Here is a 26,529-nt window from a genome sequence, read left to right as displayed (position 1 = left end):
AAGTTTGGTTCTTTTATGAATTTAATATGGGTCTACTGAAAATGTGACCACATTTGCTGGATCAAAAGTATACTGTACATACAAAACCCTCAAATCTAGACTCCAAACATCCCAGAACAAGCTAGTCAGATTACTTTTAGACCTCCACCCCAGATCACACCTCACTCCAACCCACTTCTCCAAAGTGGGCTGGCTCAGGGTGGAGGACAGAGTAAAACAACTTGGACTGAGCCTAGTCTATAAAATATGCTACACCTCCCTGATACCGAAGTACATGTCAAACTACTTCCTTAACGTAAATGACCGCCATAACCACAACACCAGTGGGAGTTCCACAAACCACGTTAAACCCAGATTCCGATCTAAGAAAGGTCTTAACTCATTCTCCTTCTATGCCACATCAATATGGAATGCACTCCCAACAGGTATAAAAAAAAGTGCATCTCTATCCTCCTTCAAAACCGCATTAAAACAACACCTCCAGGCAACTACAACCCTTGACTAACACCCTCCCCCCTCCACATCCCACCTCCCCGGATTGTAAATAACCAAATGTACGTTTGTAAATAATCAAATGTATTTCTAATGTATATACTAGAGATGTCCTATAATATCGGCCGATAAATGTGTTAAAATGTAATATCGGAAATTATCGGTATCGTTTTTTTTTTATTATCGGTATCGGTTTTTTTTTCTTTTTTTCTTTTTTTTTTTTCTTTTTTTTCTATTAAATCAACATAAAAAACACAAGATACACTTACAATTAGTGCACCAACCCAAAAAAACTCCCTCCCCCATTTTCACTCATTCACACTCATTCACACAAAAGGGTTGTTTCTTTCTGTTATTAATGTTCTGGTTCGTACATTATATATCAATATATATCAATACAGTCTGCAAGGGATACAGTCCGTAAGCACACATGATTGTGCGTGCTGCTGGTCCACTAATAGTACTAACCTTTAACAGTTAATTTTACTAATTTTCATTAATTACAAGTTTCTATGTAACTGTTTTTATATTGTTTTACTTTCTTTCTTATTCAAGAAAATGTTTTTAATTTATTCATTTTATTTTATTAATTTTTTTTAAAAGTACTTTATCTTCACCATACCTGGTTGTCTAAATTAGGCATAATAATGTGTTAATTCCACGACTGTATATATCGGTTGATATCGGTATCGGTTGATATCGGTATCAGTAATTAAAGAGTTGGACAGTATCGGAATATCGGATATCGGCAAAAAGCCATTATCGGACATCCCTAGTATATACTTGTTCTTATGCAATCTGAACTCACTATGTTCTCTGCTCGCTGTACATATCCTACCAAGTCAGACCTACACTGTTTCAATGCCCATTTCTCTGATGATGCAATTGTTGATGACTGAAGTGCTGATATCAACCAAACCCTCCTCATCCCACCCCCCGGATTGTAAATAATGTAAATAATTCAATGTATATACTCTGATGATTAACTTGTGTGATGACTGTATTATGATGATAGTATATATTTGTACTATGAATTGATTACCGTGGACCCCGACTTAAACAAGTTGAACAACTTATTCGGGTGTTACCATTTAGTGGTGAAGTGAAGTGAATTACATTTATATAGCGCTTTTTCTCAAGTGACTCAAAGCGCTTTACATTGTGAAACCCAATATCTAAGTTACATTTAAACCAGTGTGGGTGGCACTGGGAGCAGGTTGGTAAAGTGTCTTGCCCAAGGACACAACGGCATTGACTAGGATGGCGGAAGCGGGGATCGAACCTGCAACCCTCAAGTTGCTGGCACGGCCGCTCTACCAACCGAGCTATACCGCCCCAAGTGGTCAATTGTACGGAATATGTACTGTACTGTGCAATCTACTAATAAAAGTTTCAATCAATCAATCATTTAATGCACCCAAGACCCAACCTCCAGGCTGATGATTTTAGGTTGTCCCATTTACTCTCTGTAAAGCACCAGTGTCATGTCTGTGTAATCATGTTTTGTTTTAAGTCATGTTTTGTTTAGTTATAGGACTCTTTAGTTTCTGTCTTTTCACTCCCTTGTCTTGTTTCCATGATTACCCCATTAGTTTCACCTGTTCCACGTTTGGACTCATTGTGCACTCTTGTTTGTCACCATAGCAACCATTAGTTTTCACCTGTCACGTCACGCACCTGTTTCACATTTTGAGTCACGCACCTGTTTTCGTTAATCATGTCTGTAGTATTTAAGTTAATTATTTTCAGTTTGTCGTTCTGACGACCTCACCACATTTATGCTCTGTCCATGCCTGATACTTCTTTCCATGTCCATTCTTCATGCAACTATTTTTGTCCAAGCCAAGTAAGTTTTTGTTCCATGTTCATAGTCTTTTTGGTTTCATAGTTTGTTCTCCGCCATTGTGCGTGTTTTTCGTTTGTACTTTTTTGCTATAGTCTTTTGGTTTCATAGTTTATTCTCCGCCACTGTGCGCGTTTTTCGTTTGCACTTTTTTTTGATATAATAAATAAATCATGTACCTTCATTCCCGTCTCGCCCGTGCCAACTTTCCGTTGCATCCCGGAAAAGCTAACACCCAGGACCAAGTCATGACAGTAGGTCGTCAGCAGACTCGCGTTTCCGCACTAGAGTTGGACATTTTGGACGAGGCTTCTTGGGCGGTCCTGTGCGCGATGGAGGAGGAAACTCGGCGCTACTCCTCCGTGGAGTACAGAAACTCCATTTGGTCCCAGGAATGGGGGGACGCAGCGCAGTGCCGGAAGCGCCGCTCCCGACGAAGGACGTCAGGTAGAACTTCTGCGAGCCTGCAGGACACGCCGCTCCCACATGCCCCTCCCCCTCCGGGCGGAAGCAAGCAGCAGCCAGCCCTAATGACGTCAAAAACCAGGATTTTTTTTTTCTGAATTCTTTTTCTTTTGATTCCCCGCCCCCCAGGACTCAAGTCACGCCCAAGTCACAAAATTTTTTTTTTTCACCCACAATATCACAGGTAGAAAATAGACATTTTGGACAATTTAAAGGGGACGTTTCTGCCCTAGAGAGAATTCCAGACCGCAGAGAGCGCGTCTGGTATCCGCCCCTTGAGGGGGGGGCTGGGGTCGGGAGCTGTGTAGGTGGGGTGGCTCTGCATCACCATGTCAAGCCACAGCCTCCAGCACGGCCGCCACCACCAGTCTTCCGACCTGTCAAGCCACAGCCTCCAGCACGACCGCCCTCACCAGTCTTCCGACCCGTCAAGCCACAGCCTCCAGCACGACCGCCCTCACCAGTCTTCCGACCTGCCAAGCCGCAACCCCCAGCTAGGCCACCTCCACCTGCACCAGTAGCAGCACCACGGCTAGAACCAAGGCTAGCTCCACGGCTAGCACCTGTCGCAGCACCACGGCTAGCACCTGTCGCAGCTTTACGGCTAGCACCTGTAGCTGCTCCACGGCTAGCACCTGTCGCCGCACCAAGGCTAGCACCAGCTCCTCCACGCCAAGACCAAGACCCTCCACGCCAAGTCCAAGACCAAGACCCTCCACGCCAAGTCCAAGACCAAGACCTACCACGCCAAGCTCCGGTACCAGCTCCACGACGCCAAGTGCCGCCATTCGCAGCTCCACGACGCCAAGTGCCGCCAGTCGCAGCTCCACGACGCCAAGTGCCGCCAGTCGCAGTTCCACGACGCCAAGTGCCGCCAGTCACAGCTCCACGACGCCAAGTGCCGCCAGTCGCAGCTCCACGACGCCAAGTGCCGCCAGTCGCAGCTCAACGACGCCAAGTGCCGCCAGTCGCAGCTCAACGACGCCAAGTGCCGCCAGTCGCAGCTCAACGACGCCAAGTGCCGCCAGTCGCAGCTCAACGACGCCAAGTGCCGCCAGTCGCAGCTCAACGACGCCAAGTGCCGCCAGTCGCAGCTCAACTACGCCAAGTGCTGCCAGTCGCAGCTCAACGACGCCAAGACGTAGACCTGCCATGCCAAGACCTAGACCCGCCATGCCAAGACCAAGACCAAGACCCGCCATGCCAAGACCAAGACCCGCCATGCCAAGACCAAGACCCACGCCAAGACCAAGACCAAGACCAAGACCAAGACCCACGCCAAGACCAAGACCCGCTGCCTGATGCGCCACGCCGAGCTTCGCCGCCTGACTCACCACGCCAAGCTTCAACGTCTGCAAAGATGACTACGCGCCTGTCTCCTCGTCGGCCACGGATATGGCCGCTACCTGGTCGCCCGCCACGCCAAGTGCGCCCACCTCCCAGTCGGCCACGGATCTGGCCCGTCCCGGGTCACCCACCTCGCCTGCTGCAGCGGCGTTCCACTCGCCGCCGCCACATGACTTTGCCTCGATGGATTCGGGGCCACTTGGGCTGGTGACCCACCGCCATGTCCCCCTCCCGCCCTCCCATGACTCTTGTTAATTTTTTTCTTGGACATCAGGGATCTGTCCGTAAGGGGGGGTTCTGTCATGTCTGTGTAATCATGTTTTGTTTTAAGTCATGTTTTGTTTAGTTATAGGACTCTTTAGTTTCTGTCTTTTCACTCCCTTGTCTTGTTTCCATGATTACCCCATTAGTTTCACCTGTTCCACGTTTGGACTCATTGTGCACTCTTGTTTGTAACCATAGCAACCATTAGTTTTCACCTGTCACGTCACGCACCTGTTTCACGTTTTGAGTCACGCACCTGTTTTCGTTAATCATGTCCATAGTATTTAAGTTCATTCTTTTCAGTTTGTCGTTCTGACGACCTCACCACATTTATGCTCTGTCCATGCCTGATACTTCTTTCCATGTCCATTCTTCATGCAACTATTTTTGTCCAAGCCAAGTAAGTGCGCGATTTTCGTTTGCACTTTTTTTTGATATAATAAATAAATCATATACCTTCATTCCCGTCTCGCCCGTGCCAACTTTCCGTTGCATCCCGGAAAAGCTAACACCCAGGACCAAGTCATGACAACCAGTTCCATTGGCAGGCCCAGAGCATAATACTACCTCCACCATGCTTGATGGTGGGCGTGGTGTTCCTGGGACTAAAGGCTTCACCTTTTTTCCTCCAAACATATTGCTGGGTTTTGTGGCCAAACAGCTCAATTTTTGTTTCATCTGACCACAGGACTTTCCTCCAGAAGGTCTTATCTTTGTCCATGTAATGTCAGTTGAAACACAAATTGAGCTGTTTGGCCACAATACCCAGCAATATGTTTGGAGGAGAAAAGGCGAGGCCTTTAATCTCAGAAAACACCACGCCTACCGTCAAGCATGGTGGTGGTAGTATTGTGCTCCGGGCCTGTTTTGCTGCTAATGAAACTGGTGCTTTACAGAGAGTAAATGGGACAATAAAATAGGAGGATTACCTCCAAATTCTACCACCACCATGCTTGACGGTAGGTTTTGTGTTCCTCGGATTAAAGGCCTCACCTTTTCTCCTCCAAACATATTGCTTGGTGGATTGTGGCCAAACGGCTCAATTTTTGTTTCATCTTACATCACATGGACAAAGATAAGACCTTCTGGAGGAAAGTTCTGTGGTCAGATGATACAAAAATTGAGCTGTTTGGCCTTTAATCCGAGGAACACCATGCCTCCCGTCAAGCATGGTGGTGGTAGTATGGGGCTGTTTTGCTGCCAATGGAGCTGGTGCTTTACAGAGAGTAAATGGGACAATGAAAAAGGAGGATTACCTCCAAATTCTTCAAGACAACCTAAAATCATCAGCCCGGAGGTTGGGTCTTGGGCGCAGTTGGGTGTTCCAAAAGGACAATGACCCCCAAACACACATCAAAAGTGGTAAAGGAATGGCTGAATCAGGCTAGAATGAAGGTTTTAGAATGACCTTCCCAAAGTCCTGACTTAAACGTGTGGACAATACTGAAGAAACAAGTCCATGTCAGAAAACCAACAAATTTAGCTGAACTGCAACAATTTTGTCAAGAGGAGTGGTCAAAAATTCAAGCAGAAGCTTGTGGATGGCTACCAAAAGCGCCTTATTGCAGTGAAATTTGCCAAGGGACATGTAAGCAAATATTAACATTGCTGTATGTATACTTTTGACCCAGGAGATTAGGTCACATTTTCAGTAGACCCATAATAAATTCATTAAAGAACCAAACTTCATGAATTTTTTTGTGACAAACAAGTATGTGCTCCAATCACTCTATCACACAAAAATGAGAGTTGTAGAAATTATTGGAAACTACTACTACTACAGCCATGACATGATGTCCTTCACAAGTGTATGTAAACTTTTGACCAGGACTGTATATCTATAATATATACGTGTGTGTGTGTGTATATATATTCATATATATTAGTATGTATAGCCAAACTCTTAACAAAATGTGGCCCCCGAGTCAAAAAGTTTGGGGACCCCTGGTCTCGGGTGTCATGGGTTAGGCCAGCAATAGGATTAAGGTTTGGTTGAGGGTTGGATTTAGGGTTTGGATTTACAAATTGGGGTTAATTATGAAAGTTAGGGTTAACATGAAAATCAGAGACAACAAAGTGACATATTAGACTTAGACTTCCTTTTTATTGTCATTCAAATTTGAACTTTATATATTGTCTAAAAGCAGAAATTGTTGGGTAATGGCAATCTTGGATCCACAGCTTGCATTGCCAGCTGTGACTTTGACATCTTGGGCAACCTTTGTGGGTGGTCCACTCACACAGACAACCCTGACGTATTCGGTTTTGAGCCGTGGATCGGCCCGACAGATACCCAGGGCACCGGACCTGATGATGACTTCTCCAAACCTGGACGTAAGTCACTAATCACACTATTGATTGATGACTGGTGATTGATTCCTTTAATATTTTACTATTAGTGGGAGCCTACATGCTGATGAATTCTGCGGATGGTAACCCTGGCGATCAGGGTCAAATTAGAAGTCCTGTCATCACTCCATCTTCCGGATGCCTGGACCTCACGTTTTATTACTACCTGTATGGAACCAGCGCTAATATGGAGCTTAGTGTACACACCATTAATGGTTAGCGGGTGAAATTTTTATCGTTGTTTAAGAAAAACGCATTTTACAAATTTTTTTGTTTTTCATAGTGGGTGGAACCCTCGGACCCGCTATGTTTACCGTCAGGGGCAACAAGGGTCAAGCCTGGAAGCCCGCAGAAGTGCGCTACCTAGGAACCAGCGCCATCCAGGTAAGCTATGCCCGCTATGTACGTGTTTGCATGAAGCGTTAACATATTACTTTTTTCGTTTTTGGCAGTTTGTTATTGTAGGAACCTTCGGAGAGACCCCCCTGACTGATATTGCTGTTGATGCTGTGTGTGTCATGGCTTGTCAAGGTAAGAAACTAGCAGGTTTGGAGAGGGCATTGTTAGCACTTGGTGTCTCAATCGACTTGTCCTCATATGAGAAACTATAAATCGTTATTTTAATGTCTGTTAATGGCGCTGCTATCACCAGTGTCAGCTGCACAGGCGTCTCCAACAACAAGTACCTTGCGAGCTACTAGTAGCTTGACACCTGATTTTAAGTAGCTCTCTAAAGGGTCAAAGAATATCTCCTAAAACTTTTAGTATTTTTATAATTTTCAAATTCAGACATTATGCATTTATTTAACCCTTGTGTGGTGTTCGGGTCTGTGGGACCCGTTTTCATTTTTTATTAAAAGAAAAATTATACAATTTAATTAATTTTTCAAACTTAGACTCACTGACTTTGGCTCATTTTCTGTGAAGAACATATATCAGAATACATATTTAATGACCACACACCATACACCCCTCCTACACATTTCTATTACATATAAGATGTCCGGGTCCACTGGACATATAGAAGTGTGGAAATTGATGATCTGTGTACCACGCGCACACACACACTTACACACACACACACACACACACACACACACACACACACACACACACACACACACACACACACACACACACACACACACACACAGCAGGCCTAGACAGGAGGAGGACAGAGTGTAGATACACAGAACATCAGGGGGTCAAATGTGCGAGAAAATGAGAGCAGACAGTGTTGACAAACAATGTTGCAACCTTGTGTGGGAACCGCAGATGCAGGAACACAAAAGAAGAATCCCTGTGGGATGCAGAAACTGGCAGATACATTTTCCATATGTTTATTGGGATAAGGTAAACATCTGTTCAGTATTTTAACATAAAAGTGTTTGATTGTGAGGCATTAAAAGCCACAAAATGCAAAGGGTCCATCAAACCCACAAACACTCGCTGAGTAACAACAATATAAACATTGCACAAGGGTTAATGACAAATGACCACAAAGAGCATAGAGACAGTTTGATTAAATAAAGTACAATTAAAATGTTGGCAGTCATATTGCTGGGTTGCAATCAAGTGACCTAGAGGCACTCCAGGCAACCTCAACTTTCTCAGTCTTTTTTGCCACTTGTGCCAGCTTTTTTGCAACATGTTGCAGGCATCAAATTCCAAATGAGCTAATGTTTGCAAAAAAATAACAAAGTTTTCCAGTTCGAACGTTAAGTATCTTGTCTTTGCAGTCTATTCAATTGATAATAGGTTGAAAAGTATTTGCAAATCATTATATTCTGTTTTTATTTACGATTTACACAACATGCCAACTTCACTGGTTTTGGGGTTTGTAGAACAGTGTCATAATAGTTAAGGTTATGATGTACGTGTTTAAGTAATGTTACATTAAGGAAACATCACATAGTTACATTTACACAAAGTCCATTACTGCGAGGAAAAAAGAAAGGTGTTGGGGGAAAAAAAATAAAAAATCTCAATAATAATACAAAAACTAACGGCAATGTGAAATGCCATTGTTTTTTGTTAGCGCCATCGTCTTTGAATATTAGACACATTAATGTTGTGCTTGCAGAGGAAAGAATGACCCTAAATTAGTTTATAAATTCTGTTTTGATAGCACTGTTATTGCTGTCCATTTCTTACAGAGAGTCATGTTTGTATTTATTATTCGGTTGTGTTTCATCGCCGTCCTTGCTCTCCACTCGTCCACTGCGAACGGTGATCGGGGCGAGGGAGGGCAAATGTAACAATCGGGGACATATCGCTCTTTTTTCCCTTCTAACACTAACTTGTCTCTGTCCTCCGTCTGTGTATAAGTCTTACTCGTTTCCTTCTTATTTCCCTTGATATCACTTGTTGTTCTTCTGTCTCACTCGCTTCGCTTCTCTCTCGCCTGTCTCTGCATTGAGAGTTGCCATGTTTATCGCCTGGAATGCACAGATTTGATTGACTGAGCATGAGCCATGAACCAGTATCGTAAAGTCTAGAAAAAACTGCACCGGTCAAAATAGAAGTGCTTCGTCAAAACTTCAAATACTTGATAATGAATTGACTGTAGGTCCAAGTCGGTATGGAACGGCGTCTGGGTCCCCCAGTTAGTGATGCCTGCTATAAACATTTCATTTTAAGGTCCAATATGGATGCCACTGCCAACACTGTCTACTCCATACTTGCCAACCCTCCCGGATTTTCCGGGAGACTCCCAAAATTCAGCGCCTCTCCCGAAAACCTCCCGGGACAAATTTTCTCCCGAAAATCTCCCGAAATTCAGGCGGAGCTGGAAGCCACGCCCCCTCCAGCTCCATGCGGACCTGAGTGATGTGTCAACAGCCTGTATTCACGCCCGCTTTCCCACAATATAAACAGCGTGCCTGCCCAAACACATTATAACTGTAGAATGATCGAGGGCGAGTTCTTGGTTTCTTATGTGGGTTTATTGTTAGGCAGTTTCATTAACGTCCTCCCAGCGCGTTAACAACACACAACAACAGCAGTCATGTTTTATTCTACCGTAAAGCAGTTTGTCTGCCGTAAACAGCAATGTTGTTGTAATATATTGAGTTGGAGGCAATAACCAGGCGAGGTGATGAAGTACGTCTCTTTACTGTAGACTTCAGAACAGACTCACACACTTGACGTCAGGTGCGCAACACCACGTAAATCGTTGGCCAACCAAAAAGTAACCCCAGTACGCTATAGCCAACATTCATCAGGAGATGGCCACAGACAAACATAGATCACTCTATTACATTCCTCCCCTTTTAGAAATGTAGAAGTTACTCAAAATAAATAAACAACCCAACCAAAAAATGCAGCAGCTCAATTAAAAAACTGTACTTAAGCCACATTCTTTTTTTTTTTTTTTTTAGTACTGAACTCTTAACCCTCATTTGTAAACAAAAACATGCTTGTTATACAAACAGTATTTGTACACCTTTAACACAGATTTTTATACTGTCTTCAGAGATTCAGTTTTTTTGGTGATACTCGAAACCTTTCTGGGTACCTGCGAAAGGGTGTTCAGCATGGTTAGAAAAATAGTGACAGAGAATAGAACAAGGATGGACAGTTCAACCCTTAACTCAACAATGAGTAGATGAGTGTCATGTGTGTTTATATGTGTAAATAAATGAACACTGAAATTCAAGTATTTCTTTTATTTATATATGTATATATATATATATATATATATATATATATATATATATATATATATATATATATATATATATATCCCCCACCTCCCGAAATCGGAGGTCTCAAGGTTGGCAAGTATGGTCTACTCCAATGATTAGGGGTCCAGTTTACAGTGCTGAACTGTTAACTTGGCATCTCAAGCTACCTATCTTCACATGACAAACTATACATATTTCATTTGAGGTTTGCTCATCAAGGTGCTAAACTCAGAGTCTACTCCATCACCCTCCAGAATAGAATAGATCTTTATTGTTATTGCCACATGTACAACAAAACTCAAGGTGCTCTCAATCTCACAATTTGCCGTGAAAAAGGTGTCAGCGTTAGCAATAAGAATGAGCAACTTGTATCCCAAGCAACCAATCTTTATAAATCTTTTATATAAGGTTGGCTAATGACTACTCTACCACCAGTGGCTCCTCCAAGGTTTAAGATTTAGGTTTACTGTTATTGCCTGCCATCTCAAGTTACCAATCCTCACTGACAAACTATGAATCTCTCTTTTGAGGTCTACTAACGACACCACTACCACCGGCGTCTACTCCAACACCAACTCCCGGAGTGACTACAGCAACACCTACAACTCCAGGACCGACAACACCAAAACCAAGTACGAGATTATACAAAAATGTATTTTTTACTACTACTAACTAGTAATTGGGTAAACACTCGAATCCTTTGATTACTACAATGATGTAGTATGAAGTTTAATGAAGACATCATTAAACTTGTTTAAACGACTTAATAGAAATAGTATCTATCAGACAATCGCTTTTTTGAACACAATAAGCTGTCACTCTGACTTGCGAGCACGCACGCACACACACACACACACACACACACACACACACACACACACACACGCACACACACACACACACACACACACACACACACACACACACACACACACACACACACACACACACACACACACACACATTCTTGTATTTGTTACCTTCTTGAGACCTGTGAAAAATGCCTACCTCTTTCGGACCACCCTTTCTAGATATATAAAGATTTGTATTTACAACATTAATAATATATACTCATACTATGCAACTATAAAAAAGGTAAGCTTTTAGTAAATTTTTATTTTTTAAATTTTTTGTTTATAATTGGTTTTTAATCTTCATTATTTACTTCAGGGGGGTGCACTTTTAAAACCAGCACACAGTCAATTTGAAAAATCTCTCCTTTTTGGGACCACCCTAATTTTGATAAATTTAACCACCAGGGGTGCAAATGAGATCTCTATTTTTTGTTTTTTGTAATGTGCTTAAGGCCGATGACAAACGAGTCACGGACCATGGTTGGCCCCTGTGCCGCACTTTGAGCAACCCAGCTGTAGAAGCTAACTGTTAATGGCCACTTATAGTCTTAGTACCGTAGTGTATTTGTTCATCCTATGGTCACATATGGGACACGGGTTGTCTTACGTCAGCACCGGAAGTCATAAAATCAGCTGATCACCTGGCGGGTTTTTTCAGGGCTGAATAGGGAAGTCCTTCTTTAGCTGCCGTCTTGTTTTATAATATATTGCTGCCTTTCCAGGGTGTACCCCGCCTACCGCCTAAATGCAGCTGAGATAGGCACCAGCACCCCCCACGACCTCTAAAGGGACAAGCGGTAGAATATGGATGGATGTTTGAATGGATGCATCTGTCAATGTTTACTTTTGTATGCACATTAAAGCAACAAAAAATCCTGACTTTGGAACAATGTTCACGGACTCTAGTATTTGGCTGTGTTGATGTAGATTATAACTCGTTGGTTCAGATTCAGAAAAAAACGTGTTGGTTTTGAATGTGTCAATTGAGATTTGCCCATCACTACTACCAACTTGTTTTACTTTGCCTTGCAGTCCAGTGCCCTCCAAATGCAGACTACATAGAATGTGGTCCGGCTTGTATCCCTACTTGCATGGAACCTTCCAGCAACTGTAGTGGTTCCTGTATCACTGGCTGCTTTTGCAAACCAGGCTTTGTCTTCAAGGGAAAACACTGCGTTCTACTGGAGAAATGCGGTTGCCTGGATGATCACAATAACTATTACGAGGTTGGATAGCTCTAATTCCAACATAACTACCGTAATGTCACCTTCAATAAGTTGATTTTGTTGTGTTTTTTTTGTAGCCTGGCCAGATTGTATTTGGAGACGGCTGCTCAAAGCTATGTCGCTGTGCAGGGAACTACACTTTGGAATGTGTGGATAACTCCTGTGATCCCACTGAGGAGTGCCGTGAGGTTAATGGTGTTCCCGGATGCTACCCTAAAGGTAACTAGTCAAGCAATCAGGAATTATTTTAATACTAATCAAACTCAGGAATTTAAATATGTTTGTCTTGTGTTATTCCACCCAGGTACATCGTCATGCATAGCATCTGGCGATCCACACTACACAACTTTCGACAAACGCAAGTACAACTTCATGGGCAACTGCAGTTATATGATGGCTGGGGTCTGCAACGTATCGTCAGCTTTGCCACTTTTTGAGGTCCACACTGACAATGAAAACCGCTACAACAGACCCACCATCTCTTACGTTAAGGCGGTCCATGTGCTTTTTTTGGATCCCAATGGGACGTCCTCTATCTTCCGGTGGGGCACTGTGCATAATGTCTCCATCTTCAAAGGAGGCACCGTGCATGTAAAAACCTTGATTCTCGAATGTCTTTTTGGTAACTTTTCAAAACCATTTAGTTGCTTATCACACAATTTGCTCTCTACGTCCAGGTTAATGGCATAAAAGTCAACCTGCCGCTGAGTCCGTTTCCAGGTGTCTCTGTGTTCAAATCAGGGAAACATTACACCGTATCCTTGGATTTTGGTGTGACGGTGCGCTACGATGGAAACCATTTCACGGACATCAAAGTGATTAAAGAGTGAGTACAAACGGAACAATTACCTTTCTATTAGACGTTCCGAGAAGATAGATTCTGGATTTGTGTTTGCGCAGCTATAAGAACTTACTGTGTGGACTGTGTGGAAATTACAACGGGGACGCCAAGGACGACTTCCGCATCCCTAATGGCTCATTAACCCACGATCCTAATGAGTTTGGACACAGCTGGAACATGGATCCAGAGTAAGGATTACGTTACTTGATAAGAACACGAAAGGTGAAAATGAAGTCTATCATTTCATTTTTGAACAAGGTGTAACGCTAAGCCCAACACCACTATTCCTGGGTGTGGGGAAGACGAGCAGACGCTGTATGAGGGCTCAGGATATTGTGGCATTATTTTGGACAAAAATGGTCCTTTTGCTGTGTGTCACTCCAAAGTCAACCCCAATGTGAGTCACCACGCAAGCTTTCATAATCATTAACGCAAGTCATATGAATTTAAGCATTTTTTTTTGTCTTCAGAGTTACTTCAAGGACTGTGTCTTTGATCTTTGTGAGCTGGACGGAGCGCCTTCCATCCTGTGCGAAGCCATTGAAGCCTATGCCACTGAGTGCCAAGATCGCGGGGTCCCGATCGGATCCTGGAGGAACCAAACCTTCTGTCGTGAGTATAAAGTCCACAATGGACATTGAGGCGGCATAGTTGATTTTCTACCTTACCCCCTTGTTTTCTCCTGCTTAGCTTTGAGCTGCCCACCCAACAGCCATTACAAGCCTTGTGCAGATCCCTGTCAGGAGACGTGTTCTGGGAGACCGCCTGGCTGCAGCGGACCATGCACTGAGTCCTGTGTGTGTAATCCTGGCTACATTCTAAGTGCTGGAAAATGCGTGAACAACAGTTCCTGTGGCTGCCAACACACCAACGGCCAGTATTACCAGGTAATACCTCAATTCTATGCTAGGTTGTATGATAAATTGTACACTTTTCTCAATTGTATGTGTTGTTTTAGCCTGGAGAGGAGTTCTACACTGAGAACTGTACCCAGAAGTGTAGATGTGAAGCCCCCTCTGTTTTTTGTAACCCATCTGGCTGTCCCCCAAAGCACGAGTGTCAAGTACAGGAAGGAGAGTTGGGCTGTTTTCCTACAGGTAAGATATTTTACAAGACTCTCCACTAATGGACTACTGATCCTGAGGTCAACCTATACATTGTCTTCTGCTTATCCAAGTTGAGATAGGGAATTTTGTTATCTTATACGCGGAAGCACAAACTTCCCTTTGCACCTGCCTTTTCCTGAAGTTTCACCATGGTAGCACAGAGATGTTCCCAAAACCAATCGTGATCTATAGTTCCTGTAGCAAGTCTACCCTGTGAGGACTCTTCCAGGGTGGCCTCCAATTTCTAAAACCTTACCAGAGGAAGCAACCAAAAGGCAAACTCGATGGATGTCCAGAGAAAACTGAGCTCTTGTATTCATAATTGTGTAATCTGGGTAGGAACGTTGATGCACTTGTGAACAAAATTGAAGAGATTAAGCCTTCTAACAGAACTCAGAACCCCCAAACACTCTACCAGGTAAGCATCTGTAGGATCTTAAGATACCCAGGCCACATAAACTGAGTTTCTCCTGGAATAATCTTGCCAGGACATCCTGCAGAACTAACTTATTTCCGCTGCTTATATCCAAGATGGTATTCTTCCCTTCCCTCAACCCTGACATTCTTCAACTCCTACACCCAAGGGAGTTTATTTAACCCAAAACTTGGTTGGTACATTACACCCTCTAATCCCAGGAGCTTTTCACTCAAATACTCCATGCACCCTCGAGCTAATTGATCCTTGATCTTTGAGTACCCCTTTAGACCGTGTCTAACTTTCAAACAACATATTATACTTTCACAATTCACCCTCAAGTTCCTCTGACAACATAGTTTGACAGTCAAAGCTGTTGTCCCTGAAGTTCTCAAGGTGTGTCAACAATGATGGCCACGATACCCAGAACCTTTAAGTAATTTAGCTAAATGTATTTTCTCTGATGAAGAGTTAGCAGTTTTGCTAAATTTATCCCAGTACTACTTGTCTTAAAATACTTGTTTGTTTTACATTCTCATGTCTAATGCACTAAAAGGCTTTATGGCATTCCAGGATCAACTACACCTCAACCAACTAGTCCCGGAGTGACTTCACCTGAACCTTCAACTCCAAGACCAACAACACCAAAACCAAGTACAGAATAGCTTGTAAATAATCGTTTTAATGGACTTACTAGTTTTAAAGCTATTTATTGTTGTCTTTGCCATACAGTCCAGTGCCCTCCAAATGCAGACTACATAGAATGTGGTCCGGCTTGTATCCCGACTTGCATGGAACCTTCCAGCAACTGTAGTGGTTCCTGTATCACTGGCTGCTTTTGCAAACCAGGCTTTGTCTTCAAGGGAAAACACTGCGTTCCACTGGAGAAATGCGGTTGCCTGGATGATCACAATAACTATTACGAGGTTGGATAGCAGCTCCAATTTCAACATAACTACCGTAATGTCACCTTCAATAAGTTGATTTTGTTGTGTTTTTTTTTTTTAGCCTGGCCAGATTGTATTTGGAGACGGCTGCTCAAAGCTATGTCGCTGTGCAGGGAACTACACTTTGGAATGTGTGGATAACTCCTGTGATCCCACTGAGGAGTGTCGTGAGGTTAATGGTGTTCCCGGATGCTACCCTAAAGGTAACGAGTCAAGCAATCAGGAATTATTTTAATACTAATCAAACTCAGGAACTTAAATGTGTTTGTCTTGTGTTATTCCACCCAGGTACATCGTCATGCATAGCATCTGGCGATCCACACTACACAACTTTCGACAAACGCAAGTACAACTTCATGGGCAACTGCAGTTATATGATGGCTGGGATCTGCAACATATCGTCAGCTTTGCCACCTTTCGAGGTCCACACTGACAATGAAAACCGCTACAACAGGCCCACCATCTCTTACGTTAAGGCGGTCCATGTGCTTTTTTTGGATCCCAATGGGACGTCCTCTATCTTCCAGTGGGGCACTGTGCATAATGTCTCCATCATCAAAGGAGGCACCGTGCATGTAAAAACCTTGTTTCTCTAATGTCTTTTTGATAACTTTTCAAAACCATTTAGTTGCTTATCACACAATTTGCTCTCTACGTCCAGGTTAATGGCATAAAAGTCAACCTGCCGCTGAGTCCGTTTCCAGGTGTCTCTGTGTTCAAATCAGGGAAACATTACACCGTGTCTTTGGATTTTGGTGTGACGGTGCGCTACGATGGAAACCATTTCATGGACATCAAAGTGATTAAAGAGTGAGTACAAACGGAACAATTACCTTTCCATTAGAAGTTCCGAGAAGATGGATTCTGGATTTGTGTTTGCGCAGCTATAAGAACTTACTGTGTGGACTGTGTGGAAATTACAACGGGGACGCCAAGGACGACTTCCGCATCCCTAATGGGTCATTAACCAACGATCCTAATGAGTTTGGACACAGCTGGAACATGGATCCAGAGTAAGGATTACGTTACTTGATAAGAACACGAAAGGTGAAAATGAAGTCTAACATTTCATTTTTGAACAAGGTGTAACGCTAAGCCCAACACCACTATTCCTGGGTGTGGGGAAGACGAGCAGACGCTGTATGAGGGCTCAGGATATTGTGGCATTATTTTGGACAAAAATGGTCCTTTTGCTGTGTGTCACTCCAAAGTCAACCCCAATGTGAGTCACCACGCAAACTTTCATAATCATAAACGCAAGTCATTTGAATTTAAGCATTTTTTTTTTGTGTCTTCAGAGTTACTTCAAGGACTGTGTCTTTGATCTTTGTGAGCTGGACGGAGCACCTTCCATCCTGTGCGAAGCCATTGAAGCCTATGCCACTGAGTGCCAAGATCGCGGGGTCCCGATCGGATCCTGGAGGAACCAAACCTTTTGTCGTGAGTATAAAGTCCACAATGGACATTGAGGTTGCATAGTTGGTTATCTATCTTACCCCCTTGTTTTCTCCTGCTTAGCTTTGAGCTGCCCACCCAACAGCCATTACAAGCCTTGTGCAGATCCCTGTCAGGAGACGTGTTCTGGGAGACCGCCTGGCTGCAGCGGACCATGCACTGAGTCCTGTGTGTGTAATCCTGGCTACATTCTAAGTGCTGGAAAATGCGTGAACAACAGTTCCTGTGGCTGCCAACACACCAACGGCCACTATTACCAGGTAATACCTCAATTCTATGCTAGGTTGTAAGATAAATTGTACACTTTCCTCAATAGTATGTGTTGTTTTAGCCTGGAGAGGAGTTCTACACTGAGAACTGTACCCAGAAGTGTAGATGTGAAGCCCCCTCTGTTCTTTGTAACCCATCTGGCTGTCCCCCAAAGCACGAGTGTCAAGTACAGGAAGGAGAGTTGGGCTGTTTTCCTACAGGTAAGATATTTTACAAGACTCTCCACTAATGGACTACTGATCCTGAGGTCCATCCATACATTGTCTTCTGCTTATCCAAGTTGAGATAGAGAATTTTGTTATCTTATATGCGGAAGCACAAACTTCCCTTTGCACCTGCCTTTTCCTGAAGTTTCACCATGGTAGCACAGAGATGTTCCCAAAACCAACCGTGATCTATAGTTCCTGTAGCAAGTCTACCCTGTGAGGACTCTTCCAGGGTGGCTTCAATTTCTAGAACCTTACCAGAGGAAGCAACCAAAAGGCAAACTCGATGGATGTCCAGAGAAAACTGAGCTCTTGTATTGATAATTGTGTAATCTGGGTAAGAACGTTGATGCACTTGTGAACAGAATTGAAGAGATAAGCCTTCTAACAGAACTCAGAACCCCCAAACACTCTACCAGGTAAGCATCTGTAGGATCATAAGATACCCAGGCCACATAAACTGAATCTCTCCTGGAATGATCTTGCCAGGACATCCTGCAGAACTATCTTATTTCCACTGCTTATATCCAAGATCGTATTCTTCCCTTCCCTCAACCCTGACATTCTTCAACTCCTACACCCAAGGGAGTTTATTTAACCCAAAACTTGGTTGGTACATTACACCCTCTACTCCCAGGAGCTTTTCACTCAAATACTCCATGCACCCTCGAGCTAATTGATCCTTGATCACCCCTTTAGACCGTGTCCAACATTCAAACAACATCTTATACTTTCACGATTCACCCTTATCAACTCATTCTCTTTCTATGCCACATCACATTGGAATGCACTCCCAACAGGTGTAAAAGAAAGGGCATCTCTGTCCTCCTTCAAAACCGCACTAAAATAACACCTCCAGGCAACTTCAACCCAAAACTAACACCCTTCCCGGATTGTAAATAATCAAATGTAAATAATCAAATGTAGATACTTTTTCTTATGCTTTCTGATCTCTTTCTCTATGTCCACTACTTGCTGTACATATCCTACCAAGTCAGTCCTACACTGTTTCAATGTCCATTTCTCTGATGATGCAATTGTTGATGATTGAAGTGTTGATATCAACCAAACTTAACCCCCCGCCCCCTCCACATCCTACACCCCGGATTGTAAATAATGTAAATAATTCAATGTATATACTCTGATAATTATCTTGTGTGATGACTGTATTATGATGATAGTATATATCTGTATCATGAATCAATTTAAGTGGACCCCGACTTAAACAATTTGAAAAACTTATTCGGGTGTTACCATTTAGTGGTCAATTGTACGGAATATGTACTTCACTGTGCAATCTACTAATAAAAGTCTCAATCAATCAGTTCCTCTGACAACATAGTTTGTCAGTCCAAGCTATTGTCCCTGAAGTTTTCAAGGTGTGTCAACAACGATGGCCACTATACCCAGAACCTTTAAGTAATTTAGCTAAATGTATTTTCTCTGATGAAGAGTTAGCAGTTTTGCTAATTTTACCCCAGTACTACTTGTCTTAAAATACTTGTTTGTTTTACATTTTCATGTCTAATGCACTAAAAGGCTTTATGGCATTCCAGGATCAACTACACCTCAACCAACAAGTCCCGGAGTGACTTCACCTGAACCTTCAACTCCAAGACCAACAACACCAAAACCAAGTACAGAATAGCTTGTAAATAATTGTTTTAATGGACTTACTAGTTTTAAAGCTGTTTATTGTTGTCTTTGCCATACAGTCCAGTGCCCTCCAAATGCAGACTACATAGAATGTGGTCCGGCTTGTATCCCTACTTGCATGGAACCTTCCAGCAACTGTAGTGGTTCCTGTATCACTGGCTGCTTTTGCAAACCAGGCTTTGTCTTCAAGGGAAAACACTGCGTTCCACTGGAGAAATGCGGTTGCCTGGATGATCACAATAACTATTACGAGGTTGGATAGCTCCAATTTCAACATAACTACCGTAATGTCACCTTCAATAAGTTGATTTTGTTGTGTTTTTTTTTTAGCCTGGCCAGATTGTATTTGGAGACGGCTGCTCAAAGCTATGTCGCTGTGCAGGGAACTACACTTTGGAATGTGTGGATAACTCCTGTGATCCCACTGAGGAGTGTCGAGAGGTTAATGGTGTTCCCGGATGCTACCCTAAAGGTAACGAGTCAAGCAATCAAGAATTATTTTAATACTAATCAAACTCAGGAACTTAAATGTGTTTGTCTTGTGTTATTCCACCCAGGTACATCGTCATGCATAGCATCTGGCGATCCACACTACACAACTTTCGACAAACGCAAGTACAACTTCATGGGCAACTGCAGTTATATGATGGCTGGTATCTGCAACATATCGTCAGCTTTGCCACTTTTCGAGGTCCACACTGACAATGAAAACCGCTACAACAGGCCCACCATCTCTTACGTTAAGGCGGTCCATGTGTTTGTATTGTATCCCAATGGGACGTCCTCAATCTTCCAGTGGGGCACTGTGCATAATGTCTCCATCTTCAAAGGAGGCACCGTGCATGTAAAAACCTTGATTCTCTAATGTCTTTTTGGTAACTTTTCAAAACCATTTAGTTACTTATCACACAATTTGCTCTCTACGTCCAGGTTAATGGCATAAAAGTCAACCTGCCGCTGAGTCCGTTTCCAGGTGTCTCTGTGTTCAAATCAGGGAAACATTACACTGTATCCTTGGATTTTGGTGTGACGGTGCGCTACGATGGAAACCATTTCACGGACATCAAAGTGATTAAAGAGTGAGTACAAACGGAACAATTACCTTTCCATTAGAAGTTCCGAGAAGATGGATTCTGGATTTGTGTTTGCGCAGCTATAAGAACTTACTGTGTGGACTGTGTGGAAATTACAACGGGGACGCCAAGGACGACTTCCGCATCCCTAATGGGTCATTAATCAACGATCCTAATGAGTTTGGACACAGCTGGAACATGGATCCAGAGTAAGGATTACGTTACTTGATGAGAAAGGTGAAAATGAAGTCTAACAATTCATTTTTGAACAAGGTGTAACGCTAAGCCCAACACCACTATTCCTGGGTGTGGGGAAGACGAGCAGACGCTGTATGAGGGCTCAGGATATTGTGGCATTATTTTGGACAAAAATGGTCCTTTTGGTGTGTGTCACTCCAAAGTCAACCCCAATGTGAGTCATCACGCAAGCTTTCATAATCATAAACGCAAGTCATTTGTATTTAAGCTTTTTTTTTTATGTCTTCAGAGTTACTTCAAGGACTGTGTCTTTGATCTTTGTGAGCTGGACGGAGCACCTTCCATCCTGTGCGAAGCCATTGAAGCCTATGCCACTGAGTGCCAAGATCGCGGGGTCCCGATCGGATCCTGGAGGAACCAAACCTTCTGTCGTGAGTATAAAGTCCACAATGGACATTGAGGCGGCATAGTTGGTTTTCTATCTTACCCCCTTGTTTTCTCCTGCTTAGCTTTGAGCTGCCCACCCAACAGCCATTACAAGCCTTGTGCAGATCCCTGTCAGGAGACGTGTTCTGGGAGACCGCCTGGCTGCAGCGGACCATGCACTGAGTCCTGTGTGTGTAATCCTGGCTACATTCTAAGTGCTGGAAAATGCGTGAACAACAGTTCCTGTGGCTGCCAACACACCAACGGCCAGTATTACCAGGTAATACCTCAATGCTATGCTAGGATATAAGATCAATTGTACACTTTTCTCAATAGTATGTGTTGTTTTAGCCTGGAGAGGAGTTCTACACTGAGAACTGTACCCAGAAGTGTAGATGTGAAGCCCCCTCTGTTCTTTGTAACCCATCTGGCTGTCCCCCAAAGCATGAGTGTCAAGTACAGGAAGGAGAGTTGGGCTGTTTTCCTACAGGTAAGATATTTTACATGACTCTCCACTAATGGACTACTGTTCCTGAGGTCCATCCATACATTGTTTTCTGCTTATCCAAGTTGAGATAGGGAATTATGTTATCTTATATGCGGAAGCACAAACTTCCCTTTGCACCTGCCTTTTCCTGAAGTTTCACCATGGTAGCACAGAGATGTTCCCAAAACCAACCGTGAGCTATAGTTCCTGTAGCAAGTCTACCCTGTGAGGACTCTGCCATGGTGGCCTCAATTTCTAAAACCTTACTAGAGGAAGCAACAAAAAGGCAAACTCGATGGATGTCCAGAGAAAACTGAGCTCTTGTATTGATAATTGTGTAATCTGGGTAAGAACGCTGATGCACTTGTGAACAAAATTGAAGAGATAAGCCTTCTAACAGAACTCAGAACCCCCAAACACTCTACCAGGTAAGCATCTGTAGGATCTTAAGATACCCAGGCCACATAAACTGAGTCTCTCCTGGAATGATCTTGCCAGGACATCCTGCAGAACTAACTTATTTCCGCTGCTTATATCCAAGATGGTATTCTTCGCTTCCCTCAACCCTGACATTCTTCAACTCCTACACCCAAGGGAGTTTATTTAAACCAAAACTTGGTTGGTACATTACACCCTCTAATCCCAGGAGCTTTTCACTCAAATACTCCATGCACCCTCGAGCTAATTGATCCTTGATCTTTGAGTACCCCTTTAGACCGTGTCCAACTTTCAAACAACATATTATACTTTCATGATTCACCCTCAAGTTCCTCTGACAACATAGTTTGTCAGTCCAAGCTGTTGTCCCTGAAGTTCTCAAGGTGTGTCAACAATGATGGCCACGATACCCAGAATCTTTAAGTAATTTAGCTAAATGTATTTTCTCTGATGAAGAGTTAGCAGTTTTTCTAAATTTATCCCAGTACTACTTGTCTTAAAATACTTATTTGTTTTACATTCTCATGTCTAATGCACTAAAAGGCTTTATGGCATTCCAGGATCAACTACACCTCAACCAACTAGTCCCGGAGTGACTTCACCTGAACCTTCAACTCCAAGACCAACAACACCAAAACCAAGTACAGAATAGCTTGTAAATAATTGTTTTAATGTACTTACTAGTTTTAAAGCTGTTTATTGTTGTCTTTGCCATACAGTCCAGTGCCCTCCAAATGCAGACTACATAGAATGTGGTCCGGCTTGTATCCCTACTTGCATGGAACCTTCCAGAAACTGTAGTGGTTCCTGTATCACTGGCTGCTTTTGCAAACCAGGCTTTGTCTTCAAGGGAAAACACTGCGTTCCACTGGAGAAATGCGGTTGCCTGGATGATCACAATAACTATTACGAGGTTGGATAGCTCCAATTTCAACATAACTACCGTAATGTCACCTTCAATAAGTTGATTTTGTTGTGTGTTTTTTTTAGCCTGGCCAGATTGTATTTGGAGACGGCTGCTCAAAGCTATGTCGCTGTGCAGGGAACTACACTTTGGAATGTGTGGATAACTCCTGTGATCCCACTGAGGAGTGTCGAGAGGTTAATGGTGTTCCCGGATGCTACCCTAAAGGTAACGAGTCAAGCAATCAGGAATTATTTTAATACTAATCAAACTCAGGAACTTAAATGTGTTTGTCTTGTGTTATTCCACCCAGGTACATCGTCATGCATAGCATCTGGCGATCCACACTACACAACTTTCGACAAACGCAAGTACAACTTCATGGGCAACTGCAGTTATATGATGGCTGGGATCTGCAACATATCGTCAGCTTTGCCACTTTTCGAGGTCCACACTGACAATGAAAACCGCTACAACAGGCCCACCATCTCTTACGTTAAGGCGGTCCATGTGCTTTTTTTGGATCCCAATGGGACGTCCTCTATCTTCCAGTGGGGCACTGTGCATAATGTCTCCATCATCAAAGGAGGCACCGTGCATGTAAAAACCTTGTTTCTCTAATGTCTTTTTGATAACTTTTCAAAACCATTTAGTTGCTTATCACACAATTTGCTCTCTACGTCCAGGTTAATGGCATAAAAGTCAACCTGCCGCTGAGTCCGTTTCCAGGTGTCTCTGTGTTCAAATCAGGGAAACATTACACCGTGTCTTTGGATTTTGGTGTGACGGTGCGCTACGATGGAAACCATTTCATGGACATCAAAGTGATTAAAGAGTGAGTACAAACGGAACAATTACCTTTCCATTAGAAGTTCCGAGAAGATGGATTCTGGATTTGTGTTTGCGCAGCTATAAGAACTTACTGTGTGGACTGTGTGGAAATTACAACGGGGACGCCAAGGACGACTTCCGCATCCCTAATGGGTCATTAACCAACGATCCTAATGAGTTTGGACACAGCTGGAACATGGATCCAGAGTAAGGATTACGTTACTTGATAAGAACACGAAAGGTGAAAATGAAGTCTAACATTTCATTTTTGAACAAGGTGTAACGCTAAGCCCAACACCACTATTCCTGGGTGTGGGGAAGACGAGCAGACGCTGTATGAGGGCTCAGGATATTGTGGCATTATTTTGGACAAAAATGGTCCTTTTGCTGTGTGTCACTCCAAAGTCAACCCCAATGTGAGTCACCACGCAAACTTTCATAATCATAAACGCAAGTCATTTGAATTTAAGCATTTTTTTTTTGTGTCTTCAGAGTTACTTCAAGGACTGTGTCTTTGATCTTTGTGAGCTGGACGGAGCACCTTCCATCCTGTGCGAAGCCATTGAAGCCTATGCCACTGAGTGCCAAGATCGCGGGGTCCCGATCGGATCCTGGAGGAACCAAACCTTTTGTCGTGAGTATAAAGTCCACAATGGACATTGAGGTTGCATAGTTGGTTATCTATCTTACCCCCTTGTTTTCTCCTGCTTAGCTTTGAGCTGCCCACCCAACAGCCATTACAAGCCTTGTGCAGATCCCTGTCAGGAGACGTGTTCTGGGAGACCGCCTGGCTGCAGCGGACCATGCACTGAGTCCTGTGTGTGTAATCCTGGCTACATTCTAAGTGCTGGAAAATGCGTGAACAACAGTTCCTGTGGCTGCCAACACACCAACGGCCACTATTACCAGGTAATACCTCAATTCTATGCTAGGTTGTAAGATAAATTGTACACTTTCCTCAATAGTATGTGTTGTTTTAGCCTGGAGAGGAGTTCTACACTGAGAACTGTACCCAGAAGTGTAGATGTGAAGCCCCCTCTGTTCTTTGTAACCCATCTGGCTGTCCCCCAAAGCACGAGTGTCAAGTACAGGAAGGAGAGTTGGGCTGTTTTCCTACAGGTAATATATTTTACATGACTCTCCACTAATGGACTACTGTTCCTGAGGTCCATCCATACATTGCCTTCCGCTTAACCGAGTTGACATTGGGAATTTGGTTATGTAAAACTCGGAAGCACAAACTTCCCTTATCACCTGCCTTTTCCTGACGTTTTACCATGGTAGCACAGAGATGTTCCCAAAACCAACCATGATCTATAGTTCTTCCAGGGTGGCCTCTAATTTCTAGAATCTTATCACGGGAAGCAACCAAAAGACAAATGTGATGAATGTCCAGAGAAAACTGAGTTATTGCATTCATAATCTTGTAATCTGGGTAAGAACGTTGGTGCACTTCCAGTTATTGCGATTCCTCCAGCTTGTAACTTAATGATCGAACATTGGTGGACAACGTCTTGTCAATCTCTGCCTATTTAGCCCTCTGCTCTCACGATTCTTCATTGGGGGCCCCACACTGCTGATCCCATTTTGTCCCTAGTCTTAAAAGCTCCTCCCAGCCACAGGATAATCCAGAAGCAATAGATCTTTCCAGTTGTAGCTGTAGCATAATGTGCTTATAAGTGTTCCAGTCACAACAGCTCTCATTGTCTCAACTTTACATGTCCTCATGGCCTGTCTGTATGCTTCAAATACGAGGTCCATTTATTTTTTGGAATTAGCTCAGTGCATCAAGTAATCAGGCATATGCCGTGTGCCTTTTTCACTCACCTCACTTGCTGTAGACAACTTTAAAAGGTTAATAAGCAGCAGTAGCAGACACTCCCTTCACTCCATTACAGCTCCACTTGCTGTAACCAGATTCACCATGCTAGCATAGGGCTGTTCCTTTCACCAGTTGTGAGACATAGTTCCTCGAGCATAACTACTCTCTGGGGCTTCTTCCAAGGTGGCCTCCCTTTTTTAGATTTACTTACTTGGGGGAACATCAGAAGGCATCTTTTATAGATGATACCTTTGTTCTTTGGGTATGAACATTAGTTCTAGTGTCTAAACACCACATTACACTTGGGATCCACCCCGTATGGTGTATTGTCCCGAATTTAATGAGATGTGGCAACAGCTATACAATTTCCAGAACAATCTGGGAATAATGTCATTCCCCAACTGAGGAGTTTTGTTAATGCTTACTGGATACCACTACACTGAAAAAGTAGTTATCTCTATGAATTGTGTCATGTTCTACAAATCTTTATAACATCCCAGGATCAACAACACCTCAACCAACATACCCCCCAGAGACTACACCTGATGTAACAACACCAGTAGTTTCTACACCACAACCAACAACTCCTGGAGTTACAACACCAAGTATGGCCCTTTTTCAGGACACCTATGATTTTAATTACTGATTTCCTAAACTGTTTACTATTTTTTTGTAATGCAGGTCAGTGCCCCCCAAATGCTGACTTCATAGAATGTGGCCCAGCTTGTATCCCTACTTGCATGGAACCTTCCAGCAACTGTAGCGGCTCTTGTATTACTGGTTGCTTTTGCAAACCAGGCTTTGTCTTCAAAGGAAAACACTGCGTGCCATTGGAGAAGTGTGGTTGCTTGGATGACCACAACAACTATTACGAGGTCAGAATAGCTTGACGTATTTTTAACATTTGTACAAAATGATAAGCCTCACA

The 26,529-nt window shown here is 43.2% G+C and overlaps 1 protein-coding gene across 2 annotated transcripts in view; it reads left to right on the top strand.

Moving 5' to 3' along the window:
- zanl (zonadhesin, like) overlaps nt 1–26,529 on the top strand; it is a 161,317-nt gene that overhangs the window by 21,891 nt on the left and 112,897 nt on the right. For both annotated transcript variants that reach the window (XM_061961199.2, XM_061961198.2), the window contains exons 6-51: nt 6,593–6,745; nt 6,811–6,975; nt 7,044–7,144; nt 7,213–7,291; nt 10,977–11,078; nt 12,333–12,526; nt 12,604–12,745; nt 12,831–13,117; nt 13,204–13,352; nt 13,427–13,555; nt 13,626–13,764; nt 13,838–13,979; nt 14,058–14,254; nt 14,326–14,464; nt 15,462–15,542; nt 15,621–15,814; nt 15,897–16,038; nt 16,124–16,410; nt 16,497–16,645; nt 16,720–16,848; nt 16,919–17,057; nt 17,134–17,275; nt 17,354–17,550; nt 17,622–17,760; nt 19,323–19,403; nt 19,482–19,675; nt 19,753–19,894; nt 19,980–20,266; nt 20,353–20,501; nt 20,576–20,704; nt 20,769–20,907; nt 20,983–21,124; nt 21,203–21,399; nt 21,471–21,609; nt 22,605–22,685; nt 22,764–22,957; nt 23,035–23,176; nt 23,262–23,548; nt 23,635–23,783; nt 23,858–23,986; nt 24,057–24,195; nt 24,272–24,413; nt 24,492–24,688; nt 24,760–24,898; nt 26,102–26,206; nt 26,283–26,476. In XM_061961199.2, the coding sequence (XP_061817183.2) occupies nt 6,593–6,745; nt 6,811–6,975; nt 7,044–7,144; nt 7,213–7,291; nt 10,977–11,078; nt 12,333–12,526; nt 12,604–12,745; nt 12,831–13,117; nt 13,204–13,352; nt 13,427–13,555; nt 13,626–13,764; nt 13,838–13,979; nt 14,058–14,254; nt 14,326–14,464; nt 15,462–15,542; nt 15,621–15,814; nt 15,897–16,038; nt 16,124–16,410; nt 16,497–16,645; nt 16,720–16,848; nt 16,919–17,057; nt 17,134–17,275; nt 17,354–17,550; nt 17,622–17,760; nt 19,323–19,403; nt 19,482–19,675; nt 19,753–19,894; nt 19,980–20,266; nt 20,353–20,501; nt 20,576–20,704; nt 20,769–20,907; nt 20,983–21,124; nt 21,203–21,399; nt 21,471–21,609; nt 22,605–22,685; nt 22,764–22,957; nt 23,035–23,176; nt 23,262–23,548; nt 23,635–23,783; nt 23,858–23,986; nt 24,057–24,195; nt 24,272–24,413; nt 24,492–24,688; nt 24,760–24,898; nt 26,102–26,206; nt 26,283–26,476 (7,214 nt within the window). The remainder of the gene's footprint in view (nt 1–6,592; nt 6,746–6,810; nt 6,976–7,043; nt 7,145–7,212; nt 7,292–10,976; nt 11,079–12,332; nt 12,527–12,603; nt 12,746–12,830; nt 13,118–13,203; nt 13,353–13,426; nt 13,556–13,625; nt 13,765–13,837; nt 13,980–14,057; nt 14,255–14,325; nt 14,465–15,461; nt 15,543–15,620; nt 15,815–15,896; nt 16,039–16,123; nt 16,411–16,496; nt 16,646–16,719; nt 16,849–16,918; nt 17,058–17,133; nt 17,276–17,353; nt 17,551–17,621; nt 17,761–19,322; nt 19,404–19,481; nt 19,676–19,752; nt 19,895–19,979; nt 20,267–20,352; nt 20,502–20,575; nt 20,705–20,768; nt 20,908–20,982; nt 21,125–21,202; nt 21,400–21,470; nt 21,610–22,604; nt 22,686–22,763; nt 22,958–23,034; nt 23,177–23,261; nt 23,549–23,634; nt 23,784–23,857; nt 23,987–24,056; nt 24,196–24,271; nt 24,414–24,491; nt 24,689–24,759; nt 24,899–26,101; nt 26,207–26,282; nt 26,477–26,529) is intronic.

The sequence above is a fragment of the Nerophis lumbriciformis genome, linkage group LG05 (assembly GCF_033978685.3).
Source record: "Nerophis lumbriciformis linkage group LG05, RoL_Nlum_v2.1, whole genome shotgun sequence".
NCBI lineage: Eukaryota > Metazoa > Chordata > Actinopteri > Syngnathiformes > Syngnathidae > Nerophis > Nerophis lumbriciformis.
Note: the sequence above shows the minus strand (reverse complement) of the source record. Positions and strands in the feature narration are given on the sequence as shown.